The 25,375-nt window shown below is 38.2% G+C and overlaps 1 protein-coding gene across 7 annotated transcripts; it reads left to right on the top strand.

Annotated features, from left to right (window-relative positions):
- Positions 1-21,090: 21,090 nt before the first annotated feature.
- On the top strand, positions 21,091-25,040 carry Armcx1 (armadillo repeat containing X-linked 1). Of its 7 annotated transcripts, none has more exons than XM_048797363.1 (5): positions 21,091-21,247; positions 21,579-21,626; positions 21,937-21,984; positions 22,760-22,858; positions 23,136-25,040. In XM_048797363.1, the coding sequence occupies exon 5, from the start codon at positions 23,269-23,271 to the stop codon at positions 24,664-24,666; it is 1,398 nt and encodes a 465-aa protein (XP_048653320.1). In that variant the 5' UTR covers positions 21,091-21,247; positions 21,579-21,626; positions 21,937-21,984; positions 22,760-22,858; positions 23,136-23,268; the 3' UTR covers positions 24,667-25,040. The 7 variants fall into 7 exon arrangements, with proteins under 7 accessions (XP_048653320.1, XP_048653324.1, XP_048653323.1 ...); XM_048797367.1 differs by having other exon boundaries at positions 21,937-21,988; XM_048797366.1 differs by having other exon boundaries at positions 21,846-21,984.
- Positions 25,041-25,375: the final 335 nt, after the last annotated feature.

The following is a 25,375-nucleotide window of genomic DNA, read 5'->3' as shown; positions in this document are numbered from 1 at the left end:
TACCTACACACTGAAATATTCTGTAGCTGTTGAAAATGTTAATAGGCGTCTGCATTTAATTACATAAAAATTCAGCATATAATTTTAAGTGCAAAAAGCAATCTGTAAAGGCACATATGATACCTTTTATGAAAAAAAGGCATGTATTTAAGTGATTTATATGTAATTACCAGTGCATATTCTGAGAATGTTAATAGTTCTCTATGGGTGTTAAAATAATGGGTGATTCTATGTTTGTTTTTTTTTTGTCTTAGTATTATAGATTTTATGATAACTATATAATAAATGGGAATTTCTCTCATGGTTTATCTGAAAGGAAAAAGATAGATTTGGGATACAGAAGTCTGTCAATAATATTTGAGATGCCTAGAGCAAAAGTATGAGTGGAGGGTTGCATATTTATGTCTAAATATTTGAACGATATACCTTAACATTTTGAATAATATTTTAAATAAAGTTCTAAATATGTAAATATTTTAAACTATTTTAAGAATCAAGCTATTCTCAATCCTAGCATTTGATGGCTACCAACTTTCTATTGAAAAGAAATAACATATTGTAGTGGATTCTGCCATCTGCTTCCCTGATCCTCCTTCAGAAAGAAAGAACTCATTATTTCAGTTGCCTAGAGTGCTGCTGGTAGACAGCCCTCAGCTGCCAGACCTCTTCAGGAATTGCTTCAGCTGAAGAGAACCACCCCCCAACCCACCCCCAAGGTCATACTCACTGCCTGGCTTCCTGTGGGTACTTCCTTTCCTATGACTGAGGGTCATAACCTTCTTCTCTCAAATTGGAACAGCTTAACTTCTCCTGCTTCCTTCTTTTCCCTTCCACAGGTATTGGTTCCAAGAATATTCCCTAATAAAAATGCTTCATGCTGAACTCTGTCTCTGAGTCTGCTGCCCAGGAAGCCAACCTGAAAGAGTTGGTCAAGAAGTTGTTCAAGAAAGCAAACACTGTGATGCAATTTTGAAAATGGATTGCCTGCTGTTCAGCTGGCAATGAGGATCTCATCAATGGTGGTAGGTGGAGTAGATAGGCCCCAGAAAAGAAGTAGAAGAAGAAATTGTTAGAACCTTCCCACGTAGGATACTGGGATGGCATACTGGTGGGATGGAATACATTATCTGGTGCCAGGTATCAGACCTTTGAGAAATATGAGGGAAAATACTAAATATAAGGAAGGTGAGAAAATTGGATGGTTATTGCTAAACTTTATTGACCCCCTAAAAAAATGAAAATGTCAATAAAATTAATCAGTAATTAAAAGTTACATTTGAAAGCCAGAGGGTTTCATGCATAGCATATAAAGACGCTTTCATCTTTTCCAGGTAGATGTAGAGAAATCTGAGGACCAAGCATAAGACTTATTGAAAGCAAGCTTAAAAGAAAGTTAAAATTCCAACCAATCAAAACTTCTACGCTAAGATCAGGGCCCTGATTAGGAAGGAATGGGATCCTAACACATGGGATGGGGACCTCCTCATTGGTGTTCCCAAAAATCTTATATCCCCAGATTCTTCTAAACCCCTTGGGTATTAAGAAGTGTTCCATACTTCCCTATTGAGGGCTACCACTCTATCTCGTTTGAGGATTCAGAATTCTTTCCCCTGTAAGATAACATGGAATTCCCTTGGAATCTGCCCCCATCTGCCATTGCAGCACTGGAACTATAACTTAGTGGCAAGCCACAGCATAACCTACATGCAGATATACTGGATGTAAAAAGGAAGGAAAAGGACTATACCAACAAGGAGCTTCAGGACCTAACCTAGCCAGCAAGTATTATAAAGTGTTGAGGGAGAAAGCATGAGACTGAATTTTGAGGAGCTTGATAAGTGGGACTGGAATGTATTTGAATATAGGAGAACAAATCAATTTGAGAGTGCTTTCCTAGGATATGAGATTTAACATCCTGGCTAAGACCCCAGGAGATGATTTGAACTCACTACTAGGATAGCTCTTCAAAGCATGGAAAAACAATAGCTTATTTTCAGTAAGTTATAAATGACTATAGCAGATGGTAAAGAATTAAAAACTCATAGAAGTGAGAATGATAGAATACATATATTATGTAAGGCTAAAAAAATCGTCCAGAGGTCTATATTCTGCAGGAGAACCAACAGAACACACTGTTTACCAAACTATAAGGAGTGTACAAGTGAGAAAGTCACCACCACCTCTAAGAATTTCAGTGGTAATACTTCCTCTGCAGGTCAGCTCCCAGAGTAGAAGATATGTCGTGGAAAAAAAGGATTAATCACAGAAATGGTGATGACTCTGAAACAATAGAGACCGGATGGCTGCACTTAACTGTCAGAAGTCAGGTGGATGCAAATACTATGTACTACAGGGTCAGTGTGGTAGATTGGGAGGTCTAATCTGCAGAGAACTACAGAGATGATTAGTACGACATAGTGCTGAAGGTGGATAAATGGTTAAGAGGTGGTTAATAGGACATGGACAGTCATTTTAACATGGTGCCTTTGTGAAATTAGTTACCAATTCACAGTCTGTACAATAAATAAATTAAAGGTGGTTGGAAGTCTGAGAGAAGTTACTTTGAAAACAAGTCAAAATCCCTTGGCTAGCTTATAATCCTAAGTCAATTTTTGACCTACAACACTGTGAAGGAGAGGGTGGGTGCCCAGGAAGAATGACCTTACTATAATATCATGCATAGTAATGATTCCTCCATCCTTCCATTGACTCAGGAAACTGTGCCAAGGAAAAGGAGTACACAAACATTTTGAGGGCAGACAGTTGTTCTGAATTATATTGATACTCAGAGACCTAAAATGCCATCATAGCACCAAGGCTCGGATGGGGCATATGAGAGCCAGGTAGTTAATGGGATACTGGCCTAGGTCTGGTTCACAGTGGATCTGTTGGGTCCACAGACTTATCCCATGGCTATTTTCTTGATTACTGAATGTATAATTAGAATAGACATAATTGGTACTTGGTATAAGCCCCATTATAGTTTCTTGGTCTACAGAATCAGAGCTATTTGTAGATGAGAAAGCCAAGTGAATGCTTCTGAAACTGCACTCCCCTGTCCTGGCCAAGTTAGTAAATGAAAATATATAGCATTCCGAGGAGGGAGGATAGCAGAAATTAGTGCCACTTTTAAAAACATAGAGAATGTAGAGGTGTAGTTTCAGTTATATTTTCATTTAATTCATCAGTTTGGTCCTTGAAAAATATGAACAGAGCCTGGTGGGTGAGAGAGACTATTTCAAACTCAAATTTACTAGTAAGACAATTGCAATGGTCATCCTGGATATAGGATATTAACATAGTCTTAGGTACCTAGTATTCAACTATTGCTGTGAAAAATGTTTGTTTTCCTCTCTTTATAAGAATAGAATATCCAAAAAAATCTCACATTCCCATAGACAATATTATGCATTTACAGTTTTTCTCCAAGGCTCTACTAATTGTCATCTCTCTGTCATAATATAGTCTGAAGAGATCTGGATGATCTAAATAAACTTCAGAAGGGTTATCACTTTGGATGCTTTGGTAAGACACACACACCACAAAGGGTGAGAGATAAACCTTATAGAGATCCAGGGGCTGGTCGCATTAAGGATAATTTTAGGGGTTTACTGTTCTGGGGAATGCTGGGAGATCCTCTCAAAAAAAAAAAAAGGACAAGTTAGGGCATTTTTAAAATCTTCTTCATAAAGAAGGAAGTTCAATACCTGGTAGGCCTCTTTAGGTGCTGAAAGCACATATTCCCCTCCTGGAATTGCTATTTCAGCCCATTTACTCGGTGACACAAAAATTGCCAGCTTTGAGTGGATCCTAGAGCAGAAGGCAGCTGTATAATCCAGGATGCAGTCTTGACACTGGCCCATATAAAAGACAAACCCTATGGTATTAGAAGTATCTAAGTTGGTTAAAAATAATAAAAGATGTGCAGTTTTCATCACATATCTGTGGGAAAATCAAAATGTACTGAGGTTTCTGGAGCAAAACCACCTCACATATAGTGGAGGATAATGTACCTTTCACAAAGAGCTGCTAACATGCGACTGCATCCTAATAGAGATGGAGTGCTTGACTACAGGACATCAAATGATCATACAGTCAAAACAACCCAACATTGATTATGTCAGATCATCAAGATATATATTTGGGCAGGCCCAGAAACCAGATAGAAATTTCATATATGGAATCATGCACAAGCAGTAATTGAAGACATAAGTATTTGCACAGTCAAGTAGAGCAGCTATTCTGTGATATCCACCACTGTTGCACTAGCACCTTTTCCTTAGCTTGCACCTATGGCCTCATGGGAGATCCCCTATGACAAACTGATTGAGGAGGAAAAAGTAAAACATTATTTATAAGTTGTTTGGTTTAGTATATGGGTATCAGCAAATATAGCAACTCCAAGCTGAGAGGTGTATGGTGATCATGAATGACAATCATATCACAAGGTAAACCACCAAGACCCTAAGAATGATGGAAATCTATAATTGATGAAGGAAGCAGGAGACGATAATTTGCAGCTTTGAGACCAGATACAGTAGGATGTAGTTTGTCCTGCTATTTTTCAGGAAGAGGGGCCCACAAGATTCTTGGAGGAGCTGATCCCAGAACCTATATGAAGAAGTGGATCTAGAATGCACAAGGGTGGGGCAAGTGTGGTGGATATCATGATGTCCTGCTCACAATTCCCTCTATCAGTAGAGGACTTATGTTGCCATCAGAGAGATTTTGGCTGTCAGCTCCCTTCTGATATTGCCTCAGCTGAAGAGAGCTGCTTTATTCAAGATTATACCTTGTTCTTGTGGTGGCCCACATCCATACTCATTGATGCTCCTTGTAAAGGCCCAAGGGTCTTCTCCAACTTGGAATGACTCTGAAGATTCATTCTATCATCAGAATTCTCTACAGGGTATGCTGAAGCATTCCATTAACAGTTCATTGAAATTAATTTTCTTCTTCTATTCATTCCTGCTCCTTTTCCTTCCACAAGTGTTGAACCCAGGAACATTCCTTAATTCACCTCTTACCTCAGAATCTGCATCCCAGGGAATTCAATCTGTTACAATGCTTCACACACGCTACATTCTATCTATCTATCTATCTATCTATCTATCTATCTATCTATCTATCATCTATCTATCCATCTATCCTAAAATCAAGAGTAACATGGGTTGTTTAATATGTTCTTTAGCCTCCTTTTGCAGTTGTTGTGAATTTTTCACTAATTTTGATTACTTTTGCAACCATAAACTGGAAAATACAGACATGCAAGAAAATGGACACTGGGTAGTACTGGTAAATGATAATTTATTAAACAAAAATGAATTGCACTCAAGTATCTGAGAAGGCTCTGACAAGTTAGCTAGTTTTTCTCTTTCCTAAATCTTCCACTTGAATCTTCACCCTGCAGCTCAAAATAATGTCTAACTCTTATGTGAATAGTGGCACACATCTTTATGTCATATGGACACAAATGCCTTTTGTTTAGATGACAAAATAAAAGATGTGCAGAAGTTTTTTTCCTAGTCAAAGTACAGATATTTAGGGTTACAAGTTGAAATGTGCCAACAATGAGTACCAGATTACATGTGATACAGGCACCCATTTTCTCATTATTTAGTGTGTGTGTGTGTGCATGCACGTGTGTGTGCATGCATGTGTGTGTGTGTGTGTGTGTGTGTGATATGCAAGACTCCCCAGAGCATGGGACTGTGGGGGTTCTAAAATTCTAGAGGCTAGGATATCAATGGATAACATTCCTAGATATTTTGGAAAGTTATGGGGTCTTATAAACAATTCTGGGTCATATTCTGGTTTGATTCTTATTCTGGTATTGTCATAGTAGTAGACTCAGGGCTCTGGAATTGGTTTAAGATTTTGTGTATAGTAGTCTTGCTGGGTCATGTGCAAATAAGGAAGCATTCAGCATTGCAATACAATCCTTTTTGGAAAAAGTGTTCATTTCTGGAAATCACATGAGCTAATTGGCCTTTAAGGGGAAAGAGTATAATCAGGAGTGGAGGGCAAGGGAGATGCAAAGAAACATTTTTCTTCCTTTTATATTTTTCAAACACAAAAGAACACATTTTGGATGGGGAATAAGTGAATTCTGATTTGAATTCTTTGAGTTACCTGTAGGATTCCTAATTAGAGATGCTCAGTGTTCATTTGAAAGGTATAGGTCTAGAGCTCAGAAGAAATGTCTAGGCTGAAGAAACATGGATGGCAACTGAAGCTGGGGAGTAATACGGATATCCCCAGTGAGGAGTACAGATAGATAAACAGGACAGAACACCACTTGGCGTAGGTGGAATTTTGGCTAAGAGAAGTACAGCATTAAAACTGTGGATAAATCTTCCCATAAATATTATAATGCACATCCCTGTACTTTAAAAATATTATGTAAAATACACATAACATTTACTATCTTCAACATTTTAGGTGTATATATCAGTGACATTAAGCACATTCATATTGTTGTGCAACCATTACCACCATCTATCTCTTTTCATCTTCCCAAACTAAAACTTATACATATTAAACAAATCCCTATTCCCCTCTTCCCATTCTCTGGAAACTCCCATTCTATGTTACATTTCTGTGAATTTGATGACTCAAGCTACCTCACATAAATGGAAGAATATAGCATTTGATTTGTGACTGTTTTATTCCACTTAGCATAATGTTCTTGTATTAATCTGCTCAGGGTGCTATGACATAATACCATAGAAGGGGTGACTTAAACAATAGAAATTTATTTTCTGGAGGCTGGGAATCCCCAAATCAGGGACCTCTAGTCTAGCAGTTTCTAGTGAGGGCTCTCTTAATGGTTGCTTTATTACTGTGTCCTCATATGATCTTTCCTTGATGCATTGGGTGGGGGAGTGGAATGGGAGAAAAGGGGAGAAAGAATGAGTTATTTTATCTTCTCTTATAAAGACATTAATTATGTCAGGGACCCTCATCCCCAGCATTTTACATTAATTACTTCCTTAGAGACTCTATCTCCAAATGCAGCCATACTGGGGGTTAGAACTTCAACATATGAGTTTTGGGGAAAAGGAAGACATAATTCAGTCCATAATGCTCCTCAACCTTCTATACATTCTTATACAAAATTGGGGTTCTAGCTGATGACCAGTTTCAGAACTTGGCTTTTAAAATGTATTTTTCATAGTTCTAGAGTACTCTAAGGATTATAACAGTGACAACAATAACATGAATTCAGTAGAACCTTCTTTCATCTTTCTCCAACTCCAGATTTCTGCTTTCTAAAGATGATTACTTTTAAATTTCTTAAATATTTCTTCGGGTATTACCTCCATATTTACAAATAGATTTTTTCTTGAATTTTAAAAATTTATAGATATCATGACTTTGTACAGTGGAAGGAGTCAGTTGTCTGATACTTTCTACCCTATACACAGCCTCACTTCTCCTACATTCTCCCCAATATATTGTTGCAACATCATTATATCATGTTAAATCAATATTTAGAGTTTTTATTATGTTTATGTAAATATTTTCACAGTTGAAATGTTAGAAGGAGAGGCACTTGTGACAGTTGTGTGATCTTGAACAAATCTCTTAATTGTTCTCTGCATCATTTTCCTCATATTTAAACTGGGATCAACAGCAATGCATATCTCATAGGATTGCTATGAATATTAAAATGTTAAGTACTCAGTACAACTTTGTACATTAGTAATTCACATATATTTGGCGGTTATTCCTAGAATAAATTTTTGTTTTTCATGGAATTAATTATTGCCTTATTTTTAGTTTGCTTAGTTTTTAAAGTACCAATAAATAATTCAGCCCTAAACATTTTAGGTGAGATGTAACTCCTCTCAAAATGGTCAAACACAGTAGTAACCTAACAGTTTCTACTTCTTTCTGTACTTCTGCTTCATTATGAAAGATTGCTTTCTAGGCCTAATGTATAGGTATTATCCTGGGGATATTCCCTTGTCATCATACTTACTTTTTCTTAGTCTTTTTTTCATTTTAGGTCTTGCTTTTTTTGATCCTATGCCTTCTTCTGTCTTGGGGTTTTTGACCTCATTTTGATGGAGTACATCTTGGTTTCTGAGAAAAGGTGTATAGGACATAAATACTTTGAGATTTCACATGTCTGAAAATGCCTTTCTTCTACCCTCACACTTGGTTAATAGTTATTGGACATTAGAAGTCTTGGTTGATGCCATTTCCTTCAATTTTTTTTTTAAAAATTACTTTTAAATCAAAGCTACATGTGAATATAATTTTAAAAGTCAAATGATTATACAAAGCTGGTCCATTAGTTTGCTTGAACTGCCATAGCAAAATGCTACATTAATTAGATTGATTAAATAATAGAAATTTATTTTCTCATAGTCCTCTGGAGGGTAGAAGTCCAAGATTAAGGTGCCATCAGGTTGGTTTCTGGTGTAGCCTCTTCTCCCAGCTTTTAGATAGCCACCTTGCTGTGTCCTCATATGACCTCTCCTCTGTGTGCACATGAAGACAGAGAGAGTTTTAGATTTCTCTTCCTCTTATAAGGACACCATTGTGACCTAACTTAACATCAATTACCTCCCTAAAGCCCTATCTCCAAATACAGTCACATTTGGGATGAAGGATTCAACATATGAATTTTGGGAAATACAATTCAGCCAATATATTGTGTGCATGTATAAATATGTAACAACAAATCCCACCACTATTTACAAATATAGAGATTACATAAAATATGGAAAAACAATTCAGTTAATAATAGCTTGCTATGAAAAACAATATCTTTATATCTATTTCCCACTCTCAGAGCAATCAGATTACTTTTTGAATTGATTATTTTTGTAATATCTATGTCTAAATAACATGCTTATATTGCTAGTTCTTGATTTTTAAGCTTTAGTAATGGGATATGAGAGTTTGTCTCTTTGTTATTATCTCTGCCAATTCTCATCATTTCCAGATGTTTTACCCCCTTCCCTCCCAATTGTTATATTATTATTTGAGTTATAGTGACAGTATTATTTTGACTATGTATGTACTATTGATGGCTGACTCACATAGTATATTAAGATTACTTTTTCTGTCTTGCACAACTTTTTGTTTTCTCTATATTTAATCTTGCCTCTCCCATTTTCTATCTATTTATCATCAACATCTCCCAAGTATCCTTCCAATGATGTAAATATTTTCTCACTACGTTAAAAGAAATGTTTTATATTTATATTCTATAAATTTTTATGTTTTTGACAAATTTTTTGTTGGGAATCTTCTGACATGCTCCAAACTAGACTGCTTGAGCTTTAGGAATGCAAGGGAATGTTTATTTTAGGATCTATTTTCACAACAATATTGATGAGTCTTCCTGCTCACTCATGTTGAATTCTCTGTTTCCTGGATCTCTTATCTCGCTCTTTCTTGGTTTATGTCCTCTTGGCCAAGCACATCTTTCAGTAGCTTCCTGAGAAAGTGCATATGCAAAGCAAATGTTTGAGATTTTTCAAGTCTGAAAATACCATTATATATTACCCAACACTTGATTGATAACATGGCTAAAGTTGGAATTTTGAACTGGAAATTCTCTAATTTCACCTCTTAGCTTTCAGTATTGCTCTAAGAAATCATATCTTACCCTGGTTCTTTTTTATATGTTTATTTTTAGTAGGTAACACATGTGCATGGCTTAAATTAATAATAAAAATGCAGCAAAAAAACTTCTTCCAACCCATTGTCCTTCCATCCAGTGCTCCTTTTCTCCAGATAATCACTGTTATTAATTTACCTTTCCAGGATTTCTTGTTGCATATGTAAACAAATACAAACATAAACGTTTTTATTCTACCCTTTTATATAAAAGATTATATATATATATATATATATATACACACACACACACACACACACACACACAGACACACATACATTCCCACATTTTCTGCCTTGCACCTTATTTTTCTATGTTGTTTGTTTGCTTGTTTTACTTAACAATACATTCTGGCACTTAATTTGAGAGCTTGCATCGGGAGACTGTTTTTCCAATATGAAACTTTCAGTTAATTCTTTTGTTTTCAGTACAATTTATTATACCTACCATCAGCCATATTCATGAGTTCAGAGCTTTTCTGGTTTAATTTCTCCAGGGAGTGAACCATCTGTCTTCTGGGAGAAGGGAACTAGGGACTAGAGGAAGTCTTGGGTGATCTAACTGCCTCTTTTTAAAACTTTCAACCAATCTTCCTGTCCTTAACCCAAAGAAAACACTTCAGAGGTAACTGACACCTCAAACTCCTGAGCCTTTATAGAGTTCTGTGTAGTGAATCACATAGCTCCTCATCCTCCTCATCAGTGGCAGGCAGGTTTCAGTTTTTTTATTTTTCTAGGTCATTCCATATTATCTACCTATCTTCCAAAAATTTGTTAATATAACACATGGATTATCATTTGTTTTTATATATCTTATTTTACTGTTATTTTAATGGGATTTAAGATCGACCTGATATATTATATTTATATATACACATACAGTTATGTATGTATGTATGTATATATATATAAAGGAATTGGCTGGCAAGTCTGAAAGTTTTAGGGAAGAATGGAAAGTCAGGTATTAGTTACAATCTTGATTGAAATCCATGGGACATGTAGCATATTTAGAAGTTCAAGTAGGATTTCTGTCTTGAGACACAGTTCCTTCTTCTCCAGGGAGATTCATGTTTTGCTATTAGGATCTTCAACTGACTGGATGAGGCCCACCCACACAATGAAGGGTAATCTACTTAAACAGATTTTAAATGTTAATCACATCTACAAATCACCTTCACAGCAACATATTAACTAGAGTTGACCAAACAATTGGGCATTATAACCTACCCAATTTGACACATAAAATTAACCATTGCAATCTACCCCTTGCAATTTTGGCACTTGTATGCATATCCAAATAAAGACATAGTAAAGTAATACTTTCACCCAACATTATACAGATATTATGTGTACAAATGAAATGCAGTAATCTTTTCCACAGGAAAAAAGGATACAAAGTCCTTGGGTAGTGTTCACACTTTTTTTAAATATATCCAGAAACTTAAGTATTGTGATGTAAAGCTAATGCATCTTATATGATAAGGGAATAAGAGAGGGAACAAACCAAAGCTATGTGCTATACACAGAAACATAATCATAATAAAATAAGGAAGAAATACACATAATGACCACAGTATTGATTTCTGCAACTGGTTATGTTGTTATTGCTGGATTTTGTAACTACTTTTTTTCACTACAAATTCCAAATTCCCTTTGCCCTTCACATGTAACTCAGCAGCTGGTAATGATTTTTTACTAGGTTGGGCAATCTAAACTTTCAATCTTGAAGTGTCTGACCTTTATTAGTCCTGCTTGAATTGAATTGTTTGTAATTTTGCATTGGGCTGTAATTTTCCATTAATCCTATTGTTTAATCAGGATCTGTAACACCAGCTAGTAAGTACAGAAAGTCTCCTCATTGGCTGTTGATTTAGAGGCATGAGGAGTCCAAATTAGCTTGGTGATAATCTTAATTTTCTTTTTTTTAAAGATAAATGAGAGAGAGAGAGAGAGAGAGAGAGAGAGAGAGAGAGAGAGAGAGAGAATTTTAATATTTATTTTAGTTTTCGGCGGACACAACATCTTTCTTTGTATGTGGTATTGAGGATCGAACCCAGGCCGCACGCATGCCAGGCGAGCGCACTACCGCTTGAGCCACATCCCCAGCCCAATAATGTTAATTTTCAGTTCAATGCAGTCATCATTAAGTTTACTTCTAGAAGCATTTCTCCCTTTTTTAAGTAGGACCTCTAGGCCAGAGAAGCATAAGATCATGAACATAAGAAGCAAAAATTTTACTAGTAGATCATTAGGGATGATAGTGATACCACTCCCATTTCTATTTCTTGTTTACTGGACTTGTGAATCATGATAATGGGAAAAACAGCACCATATCCTGGATGTTGATTTAGAGCATATACAGCTTCCTGGAGACTATTATCCCCATATGGAATTGCTTATAAGGAAATGCCACAGAGTTGGGACTGTAGCTGAGTCTTTACAAGGCCATTCCACTATTCAATCAAGTCAGCTGCTTCAGAATGATAGGGAACATGGTGTAAGACCAGTGAATTTCATGAACATGGGCCTATTGCATTTCACTTGCTGTGAAGTGAGTTCTTTGATGAGAAGAATTGGCAACATCCAGTTCATAATGGGCAGTTCAGGATTACTGGTAACTTGATGGTCCTTGGTTAGGTGTCCAGTTTTTACTAAGGCTCACTAGCAAGCCAAAAACTTTCTTTAAAGGAAACTAGTTATCTTCTAAAGATTGCATGGCTTTGCTCCAATATCCTGTCTACTGTGATTCACCTATAGAGACCTGTCAATAGCTCTAAAAGGTATCTTTACCTCCCACTGCTACTGACATTTCAAGCACTATGAAATCTTTTGGATCACACAGCCCAAGTAGCAGAGCAGTTTGCAAGACAGTCTGGACCTATTGCAGATCCTTCTCTTGTTCTGGGGCCCCCCCTTAAAACTAGCAACTTTTTGGTTGCTTGATAAATGTAACAGATTAACACATCTGAATGAGAAATATGTTGCTTTTAAAAACCTCTGAACACTGTATCTCTCTTCTTGTGGTACAAGGATGCAGGTGCGATAACTTATCTTTCATCTTGGAAGAGATATTTCAAATACTCCACACCACTGGACTACTAGAAATTGTGCTGAGATGGAAAGCCCTTGAATTTTTGGTGTCCCTGCCTACATGCAAATACCTGGCTCATTAAGTCTAGAGTAGTTGCTATTTCTTCCTCACTTTGTTCAATCAGCATACTGTCATCAATGTAGTGGAGAAGCATGGTAACTTGTGGAAGGGAAATGATATCAAGATCACTGTGAACTAATTTATGACATACAGGTGGAGAGTGATAGACACTTGACGTAGGATAATGAAGGTGTTTTACTGATCTTCTTTTGTTGGGGGGTACTGGGGATTGAATTCAGGGGCACCATCCACTGAGCCACATCCTTATCCCTATTTTGTATTTTATTTAGAGACAGGATCTCACTAAACTGCTTCTGGTGGTCTTTTTAGCCCGCGGCCAGCACAGGCTTCATAAATGAAGTTTCAGCTACATGAGAAATCCAAAAAGGGAGTTTGAATTAAAGAGACAGACTCTACTTACCTTTAAACCAGCTCTAGGACTATTACCTCCAGTCTCAAGCTACCTATTAGAGTAGCGAGGTTTACTGAAGAGGCCAGCGAGCGAGAGAGAGAACATGCCAGGGTGTGGACATTTATTGGGGAACAAAAAATTCTGGGGAAAATCCCATCCAATGAAGATTAAGGGGGGCAGTGTCCCAAGGTCAGGTGCGACGACTGGGTCTTCAAGGGTTGTGGCCAGACACGCCTCCACATGGACAAGCCCTCCGACCTGAGAAGGGTGGGGAAAGCTCTGGACACAAAGATGTGTCTAAGTGCCTCTCGCCAGCCAGGGAGGTAACTCAAATCACGTGCGAGGATGGCCTCCCACAGGTCTTCACAAGTACTTATTGAGAAAAACATCATTTGTTGGATCAAGAGCTGCATACCAGTTTTTAGGGAAGTGTTATTATGTTCAAGCCATGAGAATGCATCTGAAGCAGAAGCTGCAATTGAAATTACCACTCGGTTAAGTTTATAAAAATCCAGTGTCATGTTCCAAGATCTGTTTTATGCACAGGCCAAACAGGCAACTTGATTGAGGATGTGGTGGGATCACCCCTTCATCAAGTCATTAATGGTGGCACTAATCTTTGAAACCCTTACAATATTGTAATATTGACTTTGGTTTCCTATTTTCTTAAGTAGAGGCAGTTTAGTTGCACTTGACCTTTCCTACCATAACAGCCCTTACTCCACAAATAAGTGAACCAATATGGGGATCCTGCTTGCTGCTAGGTATGTCTATTCCAATGATGCATTCTTATGAATTATAGGGAAATAACCATTGAATGGGTTTGGGGGGCTATGTGACCTATTGTGAAATGACCTAAATTAAAATTCCATTGATCTCCTTATTTCTGTAAGCTCCTACTCTGACTGGTGGAGGACAGTGATGTTTTAGGTTTCCTGGAATTAATATCAGTACAGAGCCAGTAGTTCCTGCAAGGTCTGTTTATTTCCTTTTCTCCAATGTATATTTATCTTGGTCACAGTTCATAGAGCCCCTTGGGGAAGGCTGGGAGGACTACCAGTAAAAAATTTTGGCAATGTCACAAAGTCCTTCCTCAAAGAGACCTGGCTTCCTCTTCATGTGAAGGATTCTTGGTTGTAAAGTGGCTCAAGCATGGGGGGCCAGGACTGTGTAGATTTATGACTTAAGTTAGACTTCTGTCCACTTAACCTAAAACTCATCAGTTTACACAAATTAAGTAAAAATTTAGTAACCTGTAAACTTCTTTACTTCTAGGGATACAATGATCAACTAGGCATTGCCATAAGTTTGCAAATGAGACTCTTCTGTTTACTTCTTTGACTCTTCTGTTTACTGTGCTAATCCGTCCTGTTTTCCCTTTGTTGATTGAGTGCTGTCATTTGGCCCTGGCCACTTCAGAATCCAATTATCCCTATTTTTATTTAAAGATCCCAGTTCAGTGGCATCAGTTCTCATTGTAATCCCTACCCTTCAGAGAAGGCTGATTCCAGAGCACTTCAATGATTCTGGATCTGTCCTTATAAATTTATTTCTCACGACTGTGAAAAATATGCCCTCTAGATCCTTTAATCATGGGAAAGCCAGTCTAATATGACAAATCCACTCAAATATTCCAATTTCTCCAAGCCTTATGATATTTTCTGATATTGTAAACAATGGAAGTTCTGGCATTTCAACTTAATTTAGTGTGGGCTACCTTTTAATCCATATTTCATCCAACCAATCAAACCATCTAATCTTCAAGTTGAAAAATTAAATCCAGAATCTATGGTGGGGACAGGCAGTTGTCTCAGATTAAAGGCGTTATTCCACTCATGAATACATTCCCACCTATTCACCTCAGCCAGAGGTAAAACTGTACATAGACTCCTGAAGTCATCCATTATATTTGAGGATGTAGACTTAAAGAGGGAGATTGGATTTTTTAACTGTTGTAGAAGTTGAATAGAGCAAGTGGTTCAGGGGAGGGGGAGAGGAAAGAAAGGGAAGGTATTGAATAATGAGACTGAATCAAATTATATTCTGTGCAAATACAAACATGACACAGTGAATCCCAATATTATGAATAACTATGATGCACCAATAAAAAATATCTGTTGTAGAAGACTACATTAACCACCAGTACTAACCAACATAAAGCCTCAATTATAAATATAAACAAAAAACAAAGAACCCCAGACATAGAGTAAACCTAATAGCATAAAAGATAGATCCTAAAATAAAAGGTAAAGCAAGTCATCCTATATTATTCAAAGTTTACAGAAAATATAAGAGAACTTTAAGAAACTTCTAATTTGTGTTCCCAGAAGAACTTGAATGGACACTACATACATAGAACAAGAACAGACTGTTCTGAAAAAGACAAAATGGACAGCCAAATGAGTTCTTGTCAACTAAAAATATGATTGGTAAAATTAAAAATAAAACTTCACTAGAAGGGCTAAGGAACCTAATGTATATGGCTGGAGATAGAATTGATTATTGTGAGAATCACAGAATTCATTCTAGTTTAAAAGAGAAATAAATTAGAAAATTTTATGTGAAACAGAGCTTAAATACAGACAATTCAATAGCTACTCAAGGATTGTGAAAAAATAAATAATTAATAATAGAAAAATTCTCCTCATGGTCTTGATCCTCTAGATCTACATGACCCACCAAATGCTGAATAAGAAAAAAATTGAAGGCATGCATAGAAAGAATAGACACATTATATTGAAACTTCTTAGTTATACAAAAAGCATAAAACTGGGGGCTGGGATTGTGGTTCAGTGGCAGAGTGCTTGCCTAGCATGTGTTAGGCACTGGATTCAATTCTCAGCACCACATATAAGTAAAATAAAGGTCCATTGGCAACTAAAAAAATATTTTAAAGAGAGCGTAAAACCATACAAGCTTCCAGAGAGAGGAAAAAATTAACTTTTAAAGAGAAGAAATGAGAAGACCACTGGTTTTCTTGTCTGAAAAAACTTTATGCTAGAATAAAGAACAGAATAATGGAGGAATGTCTCTAAAGTTCTGAAGAAAAAAGAACATGAACCTAGAATTCTGTACACAACCAATCACATATAGTAGAAATAATTTGTGAATTTTAATGTAATTTGTAAGAAAGAATTCCTAAAATGATACTGACATACTCTAAAATAAAGTAACAACTGAAATTTAAGATGGCATAAACACATTTGGAAGCAGAGTTAGGATAAGATTAAAGGAATATTAAAAGTTATATCTTATTTGAGATTGAGAATAGTTATAGATATGGATTAAATTGTAGCACTGGTAGAAGATATGTTTATACATGTTTGATAATATTTTTATTAAATTATGTAGAACTTACAAGATACTAAAGGAAAAAAAAAACATGCCATGAAAAAACAAAAAGATGCAATAAGAAATCATGACTAATAGAAAACAAAATGTTGGCAGGAATAAGACCAAAATGAAGCAATCACAATTAATGTGGATGATTAAATTCCTCTATTAATAAACAAAAACTTTCCAGATGGGCTTAAAAGAACCAAGTGGTCAAGAGTGGTGGTGCATACTTATAATTCCAGTGACTCAGGGGGCTGAGGAAGGAGGATCACAAATTTGAGGCCAGCCTCAGCAGTTTAGCAAGGCCCTAAGTGCTGGGAGCCATTAGCCAAGTAGGTATGACAATTTCCTTGCCAGCGTACCCCATGTTGCTGACATTTTGCAGTGACATTGAATGTAGTTGACCTTGCTCAAGGACCAGGGCGGATTAGGGTGTTCCTGGTTTAACATAATCGGGTTTAGGGCGTTCCCAGTTTAGGTTCCAGGTTTAAGGTTTAAGATTATTCCTGCTGGGAATAGGGCGTATCCTGCTGCCTGAGTTCCCCTTGAGTTCTCACGGGATTCAGACAGTATATTTTGGGAGACAGATGCCCAGTGGAGGTGATTTTGGGCAGAGAACGTGGATTTGGGCAGAGAACGTGGATTTCCCCAGAACGTGTTTGTATACGGCTGGTGTGAGTTCGGGAATAAAGAGTTGCTGTTTGAATCTACAAGCTGTGTGGTGGCTCGTGATTTTGTGCCCAGCCAGACTGCGGCACCTAAGCAACTTAGAAAAACCCTGTCTCAGGAGGATCATGAGTTCAAAGCCAGCCTCAGCAATGGCGAGGCACTAAGCAACTGAGTGAAACCCTACCTCTAAATAAAATACAAAATAGAGCTGGGGATGTAGCTCAGTGGTTGAGTTCCCCTGAGTTCAATTCCTGGTATCCACCCATCAAAAAATAAAAACCCTGTCTCAAAATAAAACAAAAGTAAGGGGGCTGTGGATGTCACTCAGTAGTAAAGCACCTCTGAATTCAATCCCCAGTACAAAAAAGAAGAACCAAGAAATATGATCTTTATAAGGCATGCATTAAAACCAGACACAGAAATGCTGAAAATAAAAAGATGAAAAAATAAGCCAGGCACATTCAAATCTTAAAAATCAGGAGTGCTAAGATAGATATAAAATACATTTAAAGTAAAGTGTACCAAAAGGTACAAATAAAGCTATTTTATATTTATAAATAATATGCTCTAATGAGAATGTAATAAGAAATTTCATTCCTCAAACAGCATGCTACTGAAATATGCAAATAAAAATTATTGACAATATAGCAGAAACCCTATTATCCATTGAAATTTGGACTAGCAGTTTAGCTAATTACTTGTAAGCAATTAGCAAGTTAGCTCATTGAAAAATAGAGACATGGGAAAAAATAGTAAAGTACATGTTAGACATTTTATTTTAATTTAGAATATATAAATTTACAATCATCTGGCTGCTTTGATGCAGGGCCAACTATTGTCCTTTGAGTAGAAGTCTTCTGATTAAGAGTTTCCTGTCATTTTTCCTCTATAAACCATGGCCATGATGTATCATCTGTAATTTTCAGTTTTGTTAACTATAGAACAACATTGTTTAGCAGATCTCTAAAACTTATTCATCTTATATAATTGAAACTTTATGCCCACTGAACAGCAACTCCTCATCTCCCCTCCACCCAGCTCCTGGCAACCACACTGTTCTACTGTTTTATGAGTTTGACTATTTTAGATACTTCATATAAGTGGAATCACACAGTATTTATTCTTTTGTGACTGGTATATTTCACTTAGCTTAACTTTCAAGTTCATCCATATTATCACATGTGGCAGGATTTCCTTATTTTTTAAGGCTCTATAACATTCTATTGTATATATTCCAAGTTTTCTTTCTTCATTCATTTGTTGATGGACATTCAGCTTGTTTGCAAAACTGGGTTATTGTGAATAATGCTGCAATGAACATGAGAGTACAGGCATCTCTTTGAAACCTTGATTTCAATACTTTCAGATATTAACTTTGAAGTTTAATTTTTGGATGTATCCCTATATGATTTTCATAATGTCTGCTCCATTTTACATTCCCACCAACAATGTATTATACAAGAGTTCCAATTTTTTCACATCCTCACCAACACTTGCTATATTGTCTTTTTGATAATAGGCATTCTTATTGGAGTGAGGTGATACGTCATGGTTTTGATTTGTATTTCCTGATGATTAGCTGTGTTGAGGACTTCTCATATATCTGTTGATCATTTTTACATGTTCTTTGGGAAAATGCCTATTCAAATACTTTGTCCATTTACATTGGATTATTTGTTTGCTGCTGAGTTGTTTGAGTTCCTTATATATCCTGAATATTACTCCCTTGTAGAAAGACTCCATTTTAAAGATATCGGTTCTTGGTGCTGGGGTTGTGGCTCAGCGGTAGAGTGCTTGCCTAGCACGTGTGAAGCCCTGGGTTTGATCCTCATATAAATAAATAAAATATTATATTATGTCCAACTAAAACTAAAAAATAAATATTAAAAAAAGATATAGGTTCTTTTAAAAAATTTTTTTAGTTGTCGATGGACCTTTACTTTATTTATTTATACGTATTGCTGAGAATTGAACCCAGTGCTTCACACATGTTACGCAAGTGCTCTACCACTGAGCTACAACCCCAGCCCAAGATATCGGTTCTTAAAGTACAGATTTATTTTACTAAATGTTTACAGTTTTATTCTATATATTGATTGTTGAACCTTGTAACTTGACACATCTTCACACATATGTTCTTTATATTTGCATGATGTAAGGCAGAAATTGTTAAAAGTGGATGTTAGTCTAATGGGCATTGCAGGGCCCTTTTACCTTTTCCGTACACATTTTCTTACTGCACATGTTTAAAAGAAATAAGTGTATATCATGAGGGGGGATAGATAGATAGATATTGATTTTCTATTGAGGAGATATATCCTTTTTTTCTAAGAGAGTAGTTTTAAGTCTTTTAAAGTCATATATGTCTTAGCCATATATGTCTGTAAGAATCTGATGAAAGCTATGATTCCTCTCTCTACTGAAATGAACATGTTGTGTATACACACAACTTTAATACAATTTCTGATGGTTCACAGAATTGATGAGGTAAGAATACCTACTCTAAGTTAAGTGTGGCCAGTGTGAATTATTCCTTGGACCTGTGTACATATTCGACTGAAGATGTACCAAGGTGGGTATAAAGTGGCAGGCAGTGAAACTGCAGCAAGGTTAGGTTCCTTCAAGGGTGACTTGAAGTTAAGGAGGCCAGAGAGGAGAAGCTCAATAGGTTGTACTTCTTAGATCAGGTGGTGACAGCAGTGTTAGAAGCACTGTAAATAATGGAGGAAAGGTGGTAGGGAACAGATTTCTCTTTATGCATTGTTGAGTTACCTCTGTGGGACTTTGGGGGAGGAAATGAAGGAACCTCAGGTAGTCAGCTGCATAGCGTGACATTTATCATCTAATCATATATCCACACTTATTTTTGGATTGAATAAAAAACAGGTGCCTGAATACACCAAAATGAGAGGCTCTGGAATCTGGGAGGGTTGAAAGGGTAGCTAGTCCCCCACTTCTTGACAGGGCAGGGAGGATGGGACCATCTCTGCCTCCCTCACTCTCAGCTGTCTCAGCCTTAGTAGATTGTAATCTGATCCAGGAGCAGGTGTTCCGTACAGCCATCAAATCACAAGAAGTTCACACAGCAGTCAGCCAAGACTTTGGGAACTTAAATATATGTTTTTTCTTAAATCAAATGAGGCAATATTTTCTTGCTTTTAGTTTACCAAATTGAAAGTTGAGTCAAAAGGAGAAAAAGTAAATGAGCCGTCTGCATAAAATGACCAAGATTGGACTACTGATCTTCACTTCATGGACTAATTTATGGATCATGTAAACATTTTCAGTTTTCAATTTTAAAACAAGTTAGTATGTCTGAAAGCTACTATTCAGCTGTAACTAGTACAAACATTTTTCTTGAGTTACAAACAAATGCAATGAAATTAATAAGGCCTATTTTTTCCTCTCAAATTTTATACTCAAATGAAAATGGGCACTTTTTATTTTCTCAATGGAAAAGTAATGCACTAATGATAAATTGAACAGAAAAATTTAAGAAAGTAAGACCCTCCTATTACTTGTCATCCTTTTCTGAGATCCTGCCCACACCCTGATTTGGCATAGGGGTGCAGTAAAAATATTGGACCTTCATAGCTGAAGGGGTGGGAAGTGAAGGGAAAAGCAGTTGGATTAGAAATAAAGAAGATACAAAATTATTCCTCAAAGAGGAATAAAAGGCCGGTGGACATGCAAGCAGATGCAGTCTCTCCGTGTTAACCAAAGAAAGGCAAATTGCAACCATGAGGAGAAGCTAATTATGGTCTCTGGAATTGGTAAAGAGGAAAATGAGTGGCAGGACCTGATGTGGCAGGGAAGGTAGGGGGAGGGCGGACTTCTGCCGCACTGCTGGTGGGAGTGGTAATTGGGGTCCTGATCTCATGGGTGACGTGGCCCTCACGTGAGCTGGAGCCGACGTGTGCAAACGTCCTTCTAATACTGGTCTTCCTTTGGTCTGTTTGTGATCTCCCTGTTATTGCCTAGAGAACCAGCTGGCTGCGGCGGAGGGAAGGAGGAGGAGGAGGTGACTGCCTGAATCCCAGCAGGTCTGTGCGTGAATGGGCGCTTCCTGGGAATCCCTGCCTTTTAGGTAGTGGGGGGTGGAGATCGAAAAGACTTGGCGTGCTTTCTCCACACGCTTGCACGATCCCTGGCCCTTCCTAGAATAAAAATGGTGGAATTTGGAGTGTCAGATTTCGGGGAAGACCCCAGAATAGGAGCGGGAATCTTTGGCATCCCAGGGCTTTGAATCGGGAAGGGTAGGATTGTTGTCTTGTGCTCTGGTCCATCTACCAAGCCAGAATTTTGGGGCCGTGTGACTAGATGACTGTCATATTCATATTCATATTCATTCCCTCCCCCCCCTCTCCCTGTAAGGCACTGTAAAATTTGGAGCAAAGACTAATCCACCACGAATTCCTGCAGGTCAGTGTAAAGCTAGGGTTGCTTCACAGCCCCTGGAAGGGTGGGGAAGACTGAGGATCTTTCCACAATTTAAGGCTATTATTAACACTCCTGCAATTTCCCAGCCGTCCCCCCCNGTGGAGCTGGAGGGCTGGTGTCGGCGGAGACCAGAGTAGTGGGGATGGGTGAGATGCAAAAAGGTGAAATCCGCCTGACATTCAGAACCCCGAATCTGGAAAGGCTGGTATTGGGATTCTCAGATGTGTTCTTGTATCCACTGAGTCAACTATCTTTGCTGTGTCTCCCGTGGCTGTGAATCCTGCGCCTGAAGGCCTGTCCAACCCTAGCAGCAGGAAGGAGAGAATTTGTGCAGATCCAAGTAGGTCAGAGTGAAGGTGATGGTATTGGGGACCTATGGGGTGGAGGATGATGGTGATTCTAAACTCTAGGGGGCTGCTGGAACTCCTTCTTATTCCCCTCTTTTCCTTCTCTCTACATGGGGAGCTTGCAAAAGAAAGTGCTCTGCACCTCCTTGCCCACCTCCAGATGGGCAAGGAGGTGGTTGGGAGGGGGGCCTGTGTCAAGAGAGGCCTGGCATGGAGTTGGGATGGGGAGGAATTTACTCCGATTCACTGTTTGGGGTACAGTGTTGATTTGTCTACCAAGCCCTCAGTCTTAAAGCTTGTCAGTCCTTAAGTTTGGTGGAGGCAGAAACCGAGATGAAGAAGAAAGGACATTGCTCCCTAGCAGGGGAAATTGGTATAATTGGGCGGGGAGTGGGGAGGATGTTTTGGTACCTTTGAGATAGTGGGGGTTGGGGAAGCAAGGGCAGAGTGCTAGGTCTTCACGCATTTCAGGTCCATCTAGCTTCTAGTTGCTACTCTCCTACATCATCCTTATCAGTATAAGTGGGTGTGGCATCACCTTCTGAGGAAGTGATTGAAAGGAGGGAGAATCATCTAAGGAGGAGGGAGAGGAAGATAATTTCAAGGCTCCAACTCTGTGAGGAAAGGAGGGTAACAAAAGCTGAAAAACATTGTGGAACCAGAGACAAGGGCCAGTGATTCAGAACAGGGACATTATGTACTGTCCTAGGTGAGTTCCATCTGTCTTCTGAACTCTCAGCACCTCCCTCCCTATTCCCTTATCTGCAGATCTACAGGACTGAGTGCACTTGGAGGCTACAAAGAGAAAAAAGCAATTGCATCAACCCATGTTTGTGCATTGAGGACACCACTTCCCCAAGACATATGGTAGGCAGAGGTTATAGGGAACTCATCAAAGACTTTGAATTTAACACTCCTGGATGGAGTGGTGGAACATGAGGTGGGAAAGTCTGGATATGGAGAAATTTTTCAAAATGAGCTTCCCAGTAGAGGAAAGCAATCAGTGATCTAGATACTAGTCCGACCTAAGTCCTGGCCAATAATCTCATAGGTTTATATGTTTGCAGATAGGTGGTTCAGTCTGTCTGAATGCAGAGGCACAAAAGGAGGAGTTCATGACCTGAAACCTTTTCTTTATTCCTAGGTCCCCCTGTATCAGCAGTTGCAACATAGACTGCCCTCAGCAGCTGAAGACTTCACCTTCTATTTGGAAGAATTTTTCTGGGCCAGAGCAAGCCTGCTCTGTGCTGGGTTAAGGGATTCACCTCAGCTGTACCATGGGCAGAACTAGGGAAGCTGGTTGTGTAGCAGCTGGCATGGTCATTGGGGCTGGTGCCTGCTACTGTGTATACAGACTGACCTGGGGAAAAGATGAGAATGAGAAAATCTGGGATGATGATGATGATGATGATGATGATGAAGAAGAAGAAGAAGAAGAAGAAGAAGAATCTAGTGACATATCAGAAATTGGGGTGGAGCCTGATAAAGGATCTAAGACTAATATTGGAGTGAGGGCTGGAACCCAATCTCCGGGTGACATAGAGGCCAGGCCTGAGGTAAACTTGGGTCCTGAAAGTGATCCAGGTGTAAAGAAGGAGGCTCACTTGGGATCCCAGAGTGGAGGTGGCCTAGAGGCTAAGGCCAAGGCCCTTTTTAATATCCTGAAGGAACAGGCAAGTGCAAAGGCAGGCAAAGGGGTTAGAGTTGGCAACATCTCTGGAAATAGGACCCTTGCACCGAGTTTGCCCTGCCCAGGAGGCAGGGGTGGAGGCTGCCACCCCACCAAGGCTAGGGCTGGGAGCAGGTCAAGTGGAAAATCCAAGGGAAAGTCACGAAACAAGAGCACCAGGGTTCCAGCTACAACGTGGCCTGTCCGCAGGGGCAAGTTCAACTTTCCCTATAAAATTGATGATATTCTGAGTGCTCCCGACCTTCAAAAGGTCCTTAATATCCTGGAGAGAACAAATGATCCTTTTATTCAAGAAGTAGCCTTGGTCACTCTGGGTAATAATGCGGCATATTCATTTAACCAAAATGCCATACGTGAATTAGGTGGTGTCCCTATTATTGCAAAACTGATAAAAACAAAAGATCCCATTATTAGGGAAAAGACTTACAATGCCCTTAATAACTTGAGTGTGAATGCAGAAAATCAGGGCAAGATTAAGACATACATCAGTCAAGTATGTGATGACACCATGGTCTGTCGCCTGGACTCAGCTGTGCAAATGGCTGGACTAAGACTGTTAACCAACATGACTGTGACTAATCATTACCAACATTTGCTCTCCTATTCTTTTCCAGACTTTTTTGCATTGTTATTCCTGGGAAATCATTTCACCAAGATACAGATTATGAAACTAATTATAAACTTCACTGAAAATCCAGCCATGACAAGAGAGCTGGTCAGTTGTAAAGTACCATCAGAATTGATTTCCCTCTTTAATAAAGAATGGGATAGAGAGATTCTTCTTAATATCCTTACGCTTTTTGAGAATATAAATGACAACATAAAAAGCGAGGGGCTTGCATCATCCAGAAAAGAATTCAGCAGAAGTTCACTCTTTTTCTTGTTCAAAGAATCTGGAGTATGTGTTAAGAAAATCAGAGCATTAGCAAATCACAATGATCTGGTGGTGAAAGTAAAAGTTCTAAAAGTATTAACCAAACTCTAATTTGGAGTCTGCCCCCAAAATTACTGTGGCAATTTTTAAGTTTGCACTTGGGAACAATGTGTTTTGTAAATTCTTTGTTTTCACTGATATTACAAAAATGCTTTCAGCTGCTATTTTGGAATAATGAATACAGCAGATTATCAACAGTGATTGATGCTGGATTTAGACTGGACCATTCTGAGGATGCTAGATGAGTATTAGAGCTTGTACAAAGAAAGCACTTATTGATTTGATCTTGATACCTACATTATTTTTTACTCTGTAACTCTGTATACAGTGAGTATACATCATGATTAGTTACACTTTTGTATTGGTTTACATTTGTTAATCTACAACTTGTGTTTTATCAATAAAGTTGTGTGTTTTAAGCAGCAGAAAAAAGACATTGTCATTTTCCTTGAGTTTATGATCTGTTTGAAGAGACAAGGTATATGGAAACAAAAATATATTAACAAAACCAGACCATCCAGTCACAACCAGATGCATCCCCATCAGTGCTTAGAGGCAGCAGAAACTGCTGAATCCACCAGTGCTCAGAGAAGGTTTTACAGAGGAGAGGGACACTAGGACACTCGAAGTAAGCTGGGCTTGAAGGATAAGATAGAAAAGCCAGAAGGGCATTCAAGGAGGGAAGAGGGTGGAAGAAAGGCAAGGAGCAGGCTGACCTTCCTGGAGTACAATATGTGGGGAGGCAAGTGAGGGGAGGGTC

The sequence above is a fragment of the Marmota marmota genome, unplaced genomic scaffold (assembly GCF_001458135.2).
Source record: "Marmota marmota marmota unplaced genomic scaffold, marMar, whole genome shotgun sequence".
NCBI lineage: Eukaryota > Metazoa > Chordata > Mammalia > Rodentia > Sciuridae > Marmota > Marmota marmota.
Note: the sequence above shows the minus strand (reverse complement) of the source record. Positions and strands in the feature narration are given on the sequence as shown.

Coding starts and splice junctions, on each gene's coding strand:
- Armcx1 (XM_048797363.1), top strand. CDS start 23,269: ATGGGCAGAACTAGGGAAGCTGGTTGTGTAGCAGCTGGCATGGTCATT.